This window comes from Anas acuta, chromosome Z (genome assembly GCF_963932015.1).
Source record: "Anas acuta chromosome Z, bAnaAcu1.1, whole genome shotgun sequence".
NCBI classification, from domain to species: domain Eukaryota; kingdom Metazoa; phylum Chordata; class Aves; order Anseriformes; family Anatidae; genus Anas; species Anas acuta.
The window spans coordinates 8965861-8980727 of NC_089017.1; the positions used below are offsets into that span (position 1 = coordinate 8965861).

Below are 14867 nucleotides of genomic sequence, written 5' to 3' on the forward strand. Positions count from 1 at the left end.
TGACAAATCCACACAAGCTGCCTCCTCTCCTGAAGAGGTGACCACATCCCTGTGGTTCACTTTGTAACTGTGCCTTCAGCTCTGAAGACTGCTACCTACAGAGCAAACTTCTGCTCTGTGGTAGCAAACCCTATGCCACCATACAAGCTGAGGGACAGGGGGATATTTCATGCTGGGACCTGAAGTGGCTGAAGAACTATATTAGAATTATACATAGAGAATGAGCAGAAGTCAGTAGCACTGTATGGGGATTCTGCTCTCAATCTTCTGCCAACACTGAGCTAAAAATAGACACAGTCTAAATTCACTTTGTAAAGATCCTGAGCAATAAAGTGCACTTACGCAGCTCTTTCGTATACCCAGTTATGTTTTTCAGTAACTGATATCCACTGGATTTGCAACCATATAGTGAAAAGTTGTATCTCACTCCAGGTCTAAACAGAGCTGTAAGAGAAAATCAGATAGTAAGAAGATGTCACTTATAAAGTGTGACGCTTTTAACTTTCGCATGGCACAGACTTATATAAATATGTATTAAAAAATGAGTCTTAGGCTACAGCGTTAGGTATAAACACTATCCATATTTGCAATTCTTATAAAAGAGAGGCCATCAGGTGCAGTTTAGGACCAGTAAGCAAATCTAGGTCTTGGAGAAATTTTGGTTTTAAACAAATGGAATTCAAAACAAGCTACTCAAACTGGAAAAATTACTCTTTCCATGATGAAACACAAACTGAAGTTACCAGAAACAATCCTTTTTCTTTCCACCCACAGCAGCCATGTAGATCCTGCCTCCTCCTCAGAAACAAAAATGCATTTTGAAATACATAGACCTACTGCAACAACGGTACAAAAAAAAAAAACAAAAAACAAAACATACAGAGAACTCTCAAAAGTGATACTGAAGCACTTCAGCAATGAATTCTAGGTTGGAATGTCTCCGCAAAACCCAGAGAGTCATCAAACTTCCATTTTATTTGTCTTTGAAGGGGGCATAGGTGTCTGATACATTGAGTATATGATTTACCACTCCCTGTGATTTCTGCAAGTCAATACCTTCACACTGAAACTCCACCAATCTTTTTCTAAACAAGATGCCACTGTGGACCACTATAGAAGTCAAGTGGATCTTGCAAGAGTTCAGGTCCAGATGGAGAGATTCTCCAAGCAGGACCAAGCACAGAGGCAAATCTGCCAGCTTGAGCCCTGCCCTTGCAGTCTGGAAGCTCCACACTGCAAGAAGCATCCCAGGAAAGAGCTCAGGAGTCAAGCAGTGCATTTAGGACAGACACGGTATTGTCTGCTTAGAAAAAGCAAGCTCTAGCCAGCACAAACAAAAACATGGACACTGCATTGTAATTATAAGCAGGAAAACATATTGCCCCCTTGACAAAATTTGCCCTCACCCTGACTTTCCAATGCACACAGTTCCGAGTTGATTTCTCTAATGGAGGCTTTATATGCTGAACTCTTCTAGAAAGCAAATATATACATCCTTTTAGGGAGCAATGAAAAATCCATCATCTTTCTTGGGTCCTCTCTTTCCTCTTCTGCTCCTACTAGTCCCACCGCAGCTGAGTCTCATTTCCCTGATCTGCCCACCAGCATCTAGAGACCTGGAATGTGCCCTGTTCCAGGAAATTTCAATTGCTGACAGCAAGCCAACACATGGAGGTCACACTTAAAAAAATCTGCCTGATGTAAAAACAACGGATTAGTCTTTCCCCCATCCTGAGCAAGGCTGTTTATGTTTAGAATCCAAATAAAACCCCACTCCCTAGATTAACCATTATGCGTTCTGATGAATTAAAAATTTGTTCAGTGTAGCTAGAAAAGGTAATTTTCAAAATAGTTAATAAACAAAGGATGAGATGGTATTTGGTTTTGGCACGGCTACATAAGAAACTAAAATGCAACGCTAAGAACAGTTTCATTTGTATACATAAGCACACAGCAGTGCAACAATCTTTGATCTATAGTATTGGTGCTGCTATCATTTCACTTGCTGTTCAGGCTCTGACCAAGAAAGACTCACAAAAAACAATTTCTGACTTACCAGATTTTATCACTGCATCTGTTGTATTGGAAGGAAATTTCTGCCAGTCCACACTGCAGGGTTCAGACCCAGATGAATGACACCATTTTACTATATAGCCACAGGTCATATTGGGGTAAGAATTCCAAGAAATATAAATTCCATTCCCCATTGCCACAGCCCGATCTGTTTTGACATTGTCTACGACAAAGACGACACAAAAATCCATCAGAGGCTAGACACTTATCTGAAGTCCAAGCTGGAAGAAAGGCTTTCAGCCACTGCACAAAGGTTTTATAAACTGCAGTCATTTCTAAGAACAAGAAGTGCACTCCTGGTACTGTGAAATTCGAAGCGGTGCACTCAGCTATGCTTTGTGAAATGCTGGAAATCAGATGTAGCCTGCAGCAATCCCACAGCCAGTCTTAAGTATGATGACGAGAAGTACTGCAGCTCAGGACTGGCTAAAAAAGCACTTTTTCAAGGTAAAGACTTACAGCAGATGGCAGGTTGAAATCTGACTTGACACCAACTTGGCAGGAGCCTGCAGCTATAAATTCCTGCTGTTATTTCATCTAACAGTTTGCTTTGTGTTCCTCTCAGACTGTCTTGCTGTCACTCGCCCAATCACAGACAACAATTACTCACTGGGAATCAACAGCAAGAGTTGAGTCCCGGGTGAGCTTTACCGAGATACCAGTCTCACCACCAGGGTGAACAAACAAACAAACAAAACAGCTTTGCTTTTAGTTCTTTTGTTTGTTTTTTTGTTTGTTTCTGATTATTATAGGTTTGGCTGCTCTTGAACTGATCAGATATGGGAATAACTTCTGATTCCTTCAGCTTTCCTCCATGGCTGGCTGTCAGACAGGACCCTGCAGAGCTAAGGGATGTTTTCCAAAGGCCATCACAACAGCTGTGGCCCCACAACAGATCTTCAAAAACAGTCTCAGGGTTTGAGTTTTTCTCATTTATGCTCCCTACTGAGGCTATTATTTCATGTCATTAAAGCTATAAACCATGGAAGGCTGAAGGGCAATTTTTAAGAAGCAACGTTGTGAAAACTTCACTCTCACAGACAAGCTGTGAATGCTGAAGGACTGCCTTATTCTAAATAATTTTAACAGACAGCTAAGTGTAAAATCCTTTTCTAATTTGCTCATGGCAAGAAAAACAAATACTTAAACAAAGAAAAGTCAATGCTAGAATCTTTCAATACTTTTCCCTAAAAAATTATTACACATCCAATGAAATTACACTTCCATAAAGCTGGAAAAGAACATATTTCTAATGTTTCTGCTTTAATTTTCCTATTTACAGGAAATACTTCTTACAGACTGTGAGTACAGCCTCTAAAATGTTTAAATATTCCGCATTCAATATTATTTCCTGAGCCAGAAGACTAAGCTTCACCCAGGACAGTACTGCTCATTTTGGGGTATTTATAGCTGCAATCTACAGTAGTAGAAATAAGTACCAGCACTACAGCACTACTGCAGGAGGGGAGCCAGATTATGTGCCCCAAACTCTGTACAGCACTTTTCAGAGACAGTAATAGATTAATTAAGGCAGAGTACCCTTTGTTTGTGTTTTCAGTTTTCACAAAACCTCAACAGATCTCAAGCTTCAGAGCCACTGATCTCTTACAGACATTAAAAGCACTTACAGACTGCACACAGGAAGCAGCCAGAAAAGATGTTTGGGTAGAAATGTCATCCAGTTCAGTAAATGAGTCATCTTTCATGACTCCAGTCAGTGACTCAGACAATTCCTATACCAACTTGGGAGCAAACCTTCAACGAGTGCAAGTTGGGTAACACCAAGGAGAACCTCAGAAACCCAAGTGCTCCTTCCAAGAGAAAGCTATAAAATGATTGCAAAGCTCCAGCTGCCATCAGCTGTCCCACACCACAAACCTATTACAGAGACCTCCCCAGCTCCCAAAGTCTAGCTCTCTTTCTGCTCAAGGAGAGTTACAAAAGCGTTTTCATTCTCTTATCTGTCCTATACTTTTATCTGTTCCTGTTACTTTTCCCTCCAGGGAGCAAATTGAGAATACATTTTTATGTATTGCTGTTTTGAAAAAGCACAGAAAACATTAAGAGCAATGATTTTCTTTTGCATAGAAACAAACTCAGTTTTTCTCTCGATGTGAATCTCATTCAAAGCATGCTTCTTCCTGCAAGAGATGGCATTTTCTTATTAGAACCTGAGTTGCAAGAAGGGTGGCTGAGATATCTGCTCTCTGGGTGGGGAAGAAGAAGCAGTACCATACATCCTCCAGGCAAACCAACTAAAGGAGCCAGGGGTTTCGTCTTTGGGAGATTACACTCTTCCTGGCGTGCAGAAAAGCATGGACTCTCAACGGTAATATGCGATATTATCTGCTCCACAAGATCAGTGTTAAGAGCAGAAAATCATTATATGGCTCAGCTACTTTCCTTTACAAAAGCCCGCAGCAAGAGTGGCAGTGTTTTAATTGGGAAGCTGAAGTCCTACCTTCTTTTCAAACCCCAGCTCCCAGTACAAGGATGCCAACACTTTACTGGCCAGCCCAATTAATATTCTCCTGCAGAGCTCAGAGGCACTGAACCAAGAATTCCCTTCTTAAAAAGGCACAAAACACCACCAAATCCTTATTCTGATTCTCTTTGGCATGTAACACTTTTCAGTGTCTCTACAAGAATGCACAGAAATAAATTGAGCTCCATAAATATCAGAGAACTACACTAATGCTTTGAAGCTTCATTCTTGTTGTTCCTGGGAGGTCTTCAGGAAAGTGCAACATAGGCTGCACACTATCACCCTTCTTTTATGCAGGGAGGGCAATTAATTGGAGAGACACTACCCTAAGAACAAAGCAGTAATTTTTTCTTCCCATCCAGCAGAACTGAGTGGGAAAAAGAAACACAAAACAAACAAACAAAACAAGTATCATCTAATTTTCAGTCATCAAACTCAACAAGGCATTCTCCAAACTTTGAAGGTGCTTAGCTCTCCACTGGGAGTACTCACCACTTGGAAGTTCTACAGTTGTTATCCTTGAAGGAGGAGATGAGCCTGCATGATTTTTGGCTACAACACTGACTACACAGTCATTTCTTCCAAGTTTTATCTCAGTACTGTTTGAGGGCTCTGTGACTTCTTTATACTCCAGTGGTTTCTCTAGCAGGTAGCAGGAAACTTCATGAGACACTATTTTTCCATTGGCTTCAGAAAGGGATAAGGGCTATGAACAGATACAGAGCACATTACAACAAAAATGGAAAAACAAACAAAAAGAAGCCATAGGATAATATGAATGGAATGTCTCAGTCGTATCTGATGGATACATTGGACTACCAGGCAGAAAAGACAGTTATTCAAGTGTAACTTTAGAAATTAATATATAAGTTTGTAAGTTTTTCACTTTTACTGGGATGTATTAAAAATTTAATTGTTCCAGTAAAATGCTTCTCAATGCAAACTTTACATTATAAGACTTCAGTGACTTCCCGTTTGGGCGAAATATTTATCTCAGTGGATAGTTATATAAAAAGTTTTTAAAAAAATCTGATTTATTGACTATAAATTTCATTCATTTATAAATTCGTAGGAAAATAGATTTTCATAGTTAGATTACACAATATATTAAAACTTTAAGTGTCCTATCTACCTTCCAGAAGATTTTTAGACTTTTTCCCGAAGGACTTCTCTCTCTCCAGATATCTGGTCCTCTTGCAGGAGCTAAGAAAAAAGAACATTTTTTTTTCCACACTGCATAGTAGACAATTTAATATCTGTCAGAAAACTGGCTTTTTAGATAGCCAATTTTAAAAACACTTGGCTTCACAAGTTCCACACTTTATCATCAAAGAATTGAATACACTTACGGGCTTCCAGTGTTGTGTGCTCCTCTATCCTGCTCCAGTCACTCCATCTCCAGAAGTGATCAGCAGCTGAACAGCGCACCCTGAACCAGTATTTGGTATAGGGGTGCAATGTGTTCAGCTGAGCTGTATAAGTCGAGGATTTTCCACCAGGCATGGAGACATTGTGCTGTTAAAAATTTGCAGAATTTGACATGTTACATATATATTTTTTCCTTGTAGATTATGTTGAAAGTCAACATTTAAAGAAAGGTGATATTTTCCCCCAAGAATACTGACTGTGTGAAAAAAAAAAAAAAGCTGCAGTCAAACCCTACATAGCTATTGCTTGCCTGATAGAAAGCAGTCTCTCCAAAGACAGACAGAGCATATAGAGAAGCAGTGTGAGAACCCAACTATGCTTGGAGATTATTGAAAAATGAAAGTATTTCCTTTGCAGTCACCCTAAACAAAGGAAAAAAACACTCAACTGTCTGTCAAAATGAAGTCATATATAGCACAGAAATATGAAATACCAGTCAGTAACACCTCTGAGTTAAAAAGAGAGAGAACATGGACTTCACTTCCTCTGCTATAACTGTTCCCTAAAAGTGTAAGCCTTCAACAGGATGAACTCTGCACAGAGGAGCAAGCTGCTGCTGCCCACCAACCTCGTCTAGGCCCCCTCTCTTCTATAAGCAGCAAAATGTTTGCTCAGGAGGCAAGCCAGGATTTCACCTTTGGTATTCAGAATCTGCACTCACATCGTGTTTGTGCACAGCAGACTGGATGGACAAAGGACTTTCTCCTAAGACGTATTCACAGATGCATGCTAAAGGCAGTCCATCTGCACAAGAAGCTTATCATGCAACCTTCATACTAGACAGGGCTTCTTCCTTCAAAACATAGTATCCGAGTCATACCCAGCTGGCCTCTATTCACAGCTCTTACCACAGCACTAGTCTCTCCTGTTATTCTTAAAATGGTGCAAGTCTATAGAACATTTCAGTTTCACGACTACATAAAAACCCCTAAGCCTGGGAATATGTTTTACTGATTCTAATTATAACACATGTGCATCACAGCTGCCAAAAACTGGACTCCAAGTGATTTTAAGCTGCAACTAATTGTGCATTTCTAAAGCCAAACGACAACTTGAAAAATACAAAAAAGCCAACAATCTCTCATATGGATGGAGAAGCTTCTGAAAACATCCTCAAAATGCCATGTAAAAACCCATAACAATTTCACAGCTACTTTTTTATTACAGAGGACACTTGGAAGTTTTTTATTAAGCAACCAAAGACAATGTAACAATGTTGTAAAAGCTTCTACCAAGCTGTGTGCCATGTTTCAAAATATCTGTAACACAGGGCTCTGATACAGGTGCAGAAAACTTTAAAGTTTGTAGTGGATGACCTTATAATCACTCACTGCTCCAGATTACTGACCCCATAGCAGTGCTCATAAGCAATTATGCACCCCAGACTTCAAGCAGTGCAATTCAGACTAAACAGAACTATGTAAAACTTTTTATTATTATTATTATCATTATTATTAATTATTATTATTATTATTATTATTATTATTATTATTATTATTATTATTATTATTTTAAGCTGAGTTGGGGGTGGGTGATGCTCAAGCAATTATTTCCACTGCTGACTGCTTCAGAAGCAGTAACTTGTGAGCAATGAAACACAGACAACTGTGGATGAGGATATCTCACCACCAAACCAAAATCCAACACAGCAGAGCTGTCAGAGCTTGTTATTTACATGTAAAAGCCAGTTCCTTCCTCTGGTAATTCCCGATATCTATGATTTTCTCTGCAGTGCCTAGTCTCTGGGTACTACTTAGCACATCATTACAGAGCAAATACAAAATCTTAAGGCTTCCACACTCTGAAAATGCTTTGAAAGCGTTTTAAAAAATACTCTTATAAAGCACGCATTTATTACCACCCTATTATTTTAGAGACAACGTATATAACAATTATGCTCAGTGTTAGCTGCATCACTTCTGTGGCTTGAGTGACTTCATTCAGGGCTGTGCAACTAAGTGCAACTGGGTAAGAAAATACCTCTGCTAAAGATCGACCAGAGGAATAAGCATTGTTGAAAAGCAGCCTCTGAAGTTAATGTGCTCATATTATAAATTTAGGCTCTGTGCACCGAGACGGTGTAATTCAGCATCCGCCTACCTGAGCTGGTCAGAGACACTCCATCTGAACACATGAACAAAGAATTTGGGGGTAAACCTCAGGATAGCTGAACAGGCAGTTTTGCCATTAGGCTTTCCCGCCGACACAGATCACCATGTGCTAAGTTAGGCAATAAGGATGAAGGGCTCCAGCCAGTGAGACAGAGCACCAACACTGGGCAGCAGCTGGAAACCCAAACACTGGGAATCCGAACCCCACCCAAAACCACCACCTCCTACCCAGAGATCCTCACCAGGGATTTACCTACTGATATGCCAGTGGGAGAATCCTTCCCTATCCTGCCTCTACACCACTGACACATGAGCAGGTTTAGCAACTCTGTATAACAGCCACACACGTGCCAAGTGCTGACAGCAAGCAAATGAAATGTTCTCTGAGGAAAATGGGGGGGAAAAAAACTAAACCAACTAAAGGTTACTAGAGGCAATCAGAAACAACTACCGTGGAAGTCTGCAGGGCAGCAGCAAGACCTGGAATGAATGAATGTTAATACAGTTTGCAACGGTAAGGACAGTCTGCACAGTTGGCAGATTGTTGTCTAAAGGGTCAGCATCAAGTGCTGTGCATGAAGGCATGAATACACCTTCTCAAAATACCAAATAATACCATGGTTAAACTGACCTTCCCCTAAACTACCTAAAAGCAACCAACATAAGGAAAGCAGGCAACAATGGAGACAAGCACTACTTTTTCTGATTTTACTAGATGAGCTCTTAGTCATTACTGTATTCATCATTTAATAAGATGACCATAACGAAGCTCTGAAAAAGATCAATATTTGAGCCAAAATAATAATAATAAATCAGTAAAAACAACACTTACCAGTTTTTGCTCGGAGTGACCATTGCTAATTTCAATTTGACACAGAAGCCTGATCTCAGCAAAACTACCATTTATAAACCAACGTAGATGGACGCTTGTAGAGCTGTTCCCAGAAACAGTTAACTTTTCTGGAGTTTTTGGATGAACTTAAAAATTAACAAAAAACAAACAACAAAAAAACACTTATTATAAGAAAAAATCATTCATTTCAGTTCAGAAAAAAATGTTTTTAAAAGATTGAAGAGAATCAGAATAAATAAATTATTTGATTAGCACCCAGAATAACTTGGGCTTCAAAGACACCTGCAAGCAGCCTAATTCCTAAAATGCTTCTTAGTTACCAAATGTGAAAACAAATTTACTTAAGCTGTATGTTTTGGGCATACATGATAAGGAGACGGAGATTCAGAAAAACATTTCATCTTCTATTTATTTAATCAAAACAGTGAAATGTGGGGTATTTCGGAAGACCACAGTGACACATGAAATTCACCCAACCTTGGGAACTTTGCAAGTTGTAACTTAAAATCTTCAGACTAGGACAGGGAGGGACTCCTGGATGAATTCTCCCTGTCCCAAACTCCCTCCGTGCTAAATTGACCTGCCAATTTACTCTTACAATTGCAGTTTCAAGGTAGTTGTTATTAGGATATAAAAAACACACAAACTTGAACTGCAAATTCAGTTTTTCAGATAGGTTGGCTGAATGCTGTAAGTATTGTGAAGCCTTTAATACTAAGCTGTGATTGTGGAGACAGAAAAGGATGGGGAAGAGAGTCAGCACCAGAAAGGTGGTCATCTTCTCACTTTCCTTGATTACACTGAGTGTGCAATGAAATAAGTTCACAACTGCAGATGATCAGGCTATTACCAACAGCAGGTAATGCTTCTGCTATTTTCTTTTAGATCCACTTCTTTATGCTTCAAATGCTTTTGATGTAAACCTGCATAATACTTGGCCTTATAAGCAGACACTGAAATACAGGGTCACTCACAGTTCATAAACTTATGCCTAAATTTTAATTATTAATGCATAATAGAATATGAAGCAACATATAAACAGCAGTTGCTCATTATTAGATCACTAGCAGCATTTATCCATCCAGCATTGTATCCAATCTGGTAGCACTGCTGGGGAGTACTGGAATCTCCTTGTACACCTAATCTTGCCTCAGGACATGCCCTAAGTTTTCTTTTCTTATTTTAAGTTCACATTACCTAAGGAAGCAAAATACTTGTGACAACAAAGCAAAATAATCACAAGCATACTATGTCAGATTTCTTTCAAACCCCAAATAAACAAATGTCTAGCATGCAGTAACCATATCTCTTTCCCTTTATAACTCTTACCTCTCTGACTTATATCAACCAAAAGTGATGCTTCTGTTTGTCCAATAGGATTGGAGACACCTAATAGGAAATTGTAGGTTTTTTGATCACCCAGTACTGGAAAGCCACAGACACGCTCTTTGTTCATTTCATTTACTTCACAGGAAACATTTTTTCCAGATATCCTACAAAACAAAAAAAGCGGGGAAACAATTTTTAATATGGTATTTTCTAGCAACAGTCAGAAGTCTAGACTGAAAACACTATAGAACAATGGGTTCACTGACACACGGCTTACAGAATGATTTGATTGCAGTGACATATCTAATACCTCAACACAGGTGAAAGTGGCATCAGTCATGACTTGCCCTGTTCTCACATGAAACTCATCTTCCACTATCATAACATTTCCATCCTCTCACTTGTCAAAAGCTTGGAAAACGGGTAGGTCCTGTAAAACCACCTCACAAGCCACAACTAAGACTCTGGTTTGAAGTATCTTTGTTCAGATCAGCATACATTTGCATTGGAAGTATGTTCTTAATTGCCTTCTGAAATAAGGAGATATGACATATTACATCTTTCTATCGGCCCTGCCAAATGTAAAGTAAGATTTGTTGCCTGGGTTACATCCACAACTCCCAGCCATTTTTAAATCAAACGCAGGAGAGGCAGTCTGGTAACACCCAAGACCAGAGCTACATCTTTACGGGTAAAAAACAGAGTGTCTACGTCTATGTCTACGTCTGTGTCTATGTCTATGTATAGGAGTTGCTTTAATTACCATCAGCATAAACCTCTCATTCAGTTGCACAAGTTTAATTTCCTCCTTTGGACTTTTCTATTGGTGTGTGTTTTAGCTGAGCTTTGAGCTTTCTCCACGCCACATTCTCCATTTCAATAGCTCAGTGTGGGCTGATGACAAGGATGAGAATATTTATCCTTAAATGCATCATATTCATTTCATCACAGCTTTGGACTGTGCAAAACAAGCTGGGACTACATCCTCACTAATGAGCTAAATATGGGAAGCCAGTGACTAGCGCTCCTTTCCATTGAATATCTGCTCTGTTTCACCCACCTCTTTGTACTCTACCCAATGACTTTTTTAGCACTAGCATCCTGGACAACGTGCATGACCATAACTCCTCATTCCTTCTGACTTGCTTCCAAAGCCACCATGAGACTCCGTTTCCCATCTGTTGGGGTGACTCAGGCCTCTCCTGTCTCCCTTCCCTGACTGCTCTTCTGGCATTAAGCGGAACCCTCCTCACCATGGGAATTTTGTTAACTCCTCAAAATCATAGCTACCATGGAATCCCACTTGCAAGTGGGATTCCAAAAATAGTAATGATTTTTTCCAAAGTAATGATTTTTCACTTTTAAGGCTTTAGATGGACTAGCATGGAAGACAAACTAGTAGAATATCAGCCTTTGCTCCTCTCTGTGGATGTTGCTGGTGTTACTTTTCCTTTTCAATATCTTCCAGGTATTGCACACTTTGCTTGCTCTACACACTCCAGTTTGTGATGCTGGGAGAAGAATGGGAGTAGGCTTATTGCTATTTTCCTTAGTAGAGTTTGGGAAATGCCCCCTGGTTTGCCTTACAATTGCTCCTTAGTGAGTTTCTATCATCCTGCATAGCAGAAACTCAGTAAATGTCTGAAAGATCTGACACGGGCAGCACATATTTAAAAATATATATAAATAAATAAATGAGTAAATTAATCCTTCCATCTCACTGTATTCTCATATTGGTTTTATTCACATGTTGGCAGCAGTCTGACACAATAAGCCCTTTATTTTGTAATGAGTCCATAATGGCAAAAGTCTTTGGGAAAAGCCATCTTTAATTTTACAAAACTAGGGTAAGGTTTTCCAATTTTGTTTTTGGAGTTCAGTTCCAGCTTCCACAAAATATGTTAGTCTGCAAACAATGGAGACTTTATCTCATTTAAGCAGACATGGAGCAATAAGTCACAGGCAGCAATGGATATATTCAAGTTCTACCTTTCCACTCCTACAATGCTGAATTGTTTTACCTTTCAAATAAGCTGTACTTTGTTCCTCGTTTTCCGTATAGTCCACTGGGTCTACCTGGTTTCCAGGTGCACTTTATTAACTCAAAGTTGGATGTTTCACAGCTGAGGTTTTGGGGAATATCAGGGGCATCTGTAGCATAAAAGGAAACCAAAACAGTTAGACAATGTATTCCCAACCAAGTGTGACAGTTTTGGGCTATTAGTTTTCTGAAAGCATCATCAGTAGTTCTGTTTTTCTGATGGGTCTAGACTGTGTGCTGCACAACACATAGTAATACTTTCTCTCCAACCATATAAATAACATTCTTAAATGAATAAATAAATAAATAAATGGATAATTACTATCAGCCCCAACTGACTAACACTTGACTTTAGACTTCTAAGTGGGTGGGTAAGCTGGTAAATCACATGCAAATATGTTCACAAGCACTAGGCTCTGACCTGGAAGTGTTTCACTAAAACTCTGCCAAGACATTTCCAAAATTGTGACCGTCAGTTTAGCCACTGAGCAATTTACAAATGCTGTCAGTTATGTATCATGTTTTTTAATGTGCCATCCCTGCCAGTGCTTCAAATTCTTCAGCCAAGTCACGTTAAGAAAATATTCCCTTTGGCATGAATTCCACCCTGAGTTTGAAAGTTAAAGCAAGCCCTGAATGTCTCATTTTCACCTTTGCATTGAAAGTGATTATTTTTTTTTTTTATTTTGTTCTTTTCTCCCATATTACTGTAGACTGCCCTCCTGGGATGGACAGTGCTCCTAACATAGGTGGGGTAACCAGGCTGATGTGAGGCTGTGCAGAGCCCTTATCTGAACTCCTGTACACTTTTCCTCAAGAGGTAGCTGAAAAGCATCCATGTAGCTGCCTTGCCAAAGGGGTACTAACGCAAGAGGCAACAGTGTCAGGTGTAGTTCAGAATATGAGCAGAGGGACAAAAAGAACACTTACTTTGCCAGAACTAAGCTAAGTGGTTTGGATACACATTTATTTCCTCTACCATCTCTTCCCCAAATGTGTCTCATCAGCAAAAGCATCCTGACAAGTCTTCTCCCTCCCCACTAAGTAGGTACGCTGGCAAGTACCAGAAACAGTGACAAGAAACAGAATTCACCACGTCCCAGCTCTTACATTTTTATGCAAAAACTACTGCATGGGAAAACCCTAAGGGATAGTCACATACTTCATACATGGAACACTGACATATATGTGGAAGGTTCTTACATAGAAGCAAACAGTGCACAAATAATGTAAAAATTGCATCTCACTTTAAAGTCATAAAAGGTTGGATTCTGTTTTGCATTTGCTATCAGACAATGAATATGCAAAGCTGGTGAGAGGAGGCACAGCCCCAAACTCGGAACACATTTTCAAAATGAGTCCCTCAATCCCAAGGACCCTAAGTTCAAACATAAGTGTGCAATGGGGAACAGGAGCTATTGGAAGATGACAACTCTTGTAACCACTATGGGGAAAACACACAAAATGCTGAAGTGACCAATTCTAGGAAAGAAGAACCATGTACTTTCAAAAGTTTGTTTCAAGAGGTAGCTGAATCTGGAAGAGATTTCTGAGGCTGGTAAGGCTACACAGAGAAGATGCACAATGATTCAGTATCTTTAAAGAAACTTTTAAAAGAATATTTAAAAGATTATCCAAGGAAGATGAATTGTCAGCTGCATTCCTTCACTATCGTTAGTTCCCAAGAAGCTACTGCCTGGACGAGCATCTGTTAGTGCTTCAAGTCTGTTTTATTACTTTCATTTGACTGGTTGGTAAGTATTTTTTTTCACTTACTATTCTTGCTTTTCCTCTTACTTTGTTAAGGACCAAACTGAAATTGATGTAAATTGAAAGTGATAAAAACTGAGTACAAATCTTCAACTGTTAATAAACTACTGAGTATTTCAGATAATGGTGAAGTGCATTAGGAAGGGATATCAAGAAGGAAAGCTGACACTACGCCAACTTCTAGGAGAATCTCACATGTAGTTGCATGAATACTCCTTCCCCTCATTCTCTCAGCCCTTGTCACCTCCATGTGATGGAGTTTCCACAAACAAGTTTGATGGGTCAACCCTGGCTGCACATACAGACTGAGGGATGAGAGGCTGGAGAGCAGCACCACAGAAAGGGAGCTGGGAGTTCTGGTTGATGGGAAGTTAGATGTGAGCCAGCAGTGTGCCCTGGAAGCCAGGAGGGCCAACTGCATCAGGCACAGCATTGCTAGCTGGTTGAGGGAAGGGATTGTCCTGCTCTGCTCTTCCCTGGTGTGGCTTCATTTCCAGCACCGTGTGCATCCTTGGGTACCACAGTATAGGAAGGACATAAAACTGTTAAGAGTGCGTCCAAAGGAGTGCTACAAAGTTGGTAAAGGGTCTAGAGTCACAAGATGTGTGAAAAGCAGCAGTCCCTTGGTTTGTTCATCCCCGAGCAGAGCAGGCTGAGGGGAGGCCTCATGGTGGCCTGCAGCTCCCTCACGAGGGGAGCGGAGGGGCAGGCGCTGAGCTCTGCTCTCTGGGGACAGCGACAGGACCCGAGGGAACGGCATGGAGCTGGGACAGAGGA

The 14867-nt window shown here is 40.1% G+C and overlaps 1 protein-coding gene across 7 annotated transcripts in view; it reads right to left on the minus strand.

Annotated features, from left to right (window-relative positions):
• Positions 1–14867, minus strand: part of LOC137848510 (leukemia inhibitory factor receptor-like) — a 55734-nt gene that overhangs the window by 11558 nt on the left and 29309 nt on the right. For all 7 annotated transcript variants that reach the window (XR_011091400.1, XM_068667646.1, XM_068667650.1 and 4 more), the window contains 8 exons: positions 12301–12430; positions 10280–10443; positions 8930–9075; positions 5908–6073; positions 5691–5761; positions 5051–5264; positions 2057–2236; positions 343–444 (listed from right to left, as the gene is read on the minus strand). Coding sequence is in view for 6 of the 7 variants with exons in the window: in XM_068667646.1 (XP_068523747.1) it covers positions 343–444; positions 2057–2236; positions 5051–5264; positions 5691–5761; positions 5908–6073; positions 8930–9075; positions 10280–10443; positions 12301–12430 (1173 nt within the window). In the remaining variant the exon portion in view is untranslated. The remainder of the gene's footprint in view (positions 1–342; positions 445–2056; positions 2237–5050; positions 5265–5690; positions 5762–5907; positions 6074–8929; positions 9076–10279; positions 10444–12300; positions 12431–14867) is intronic.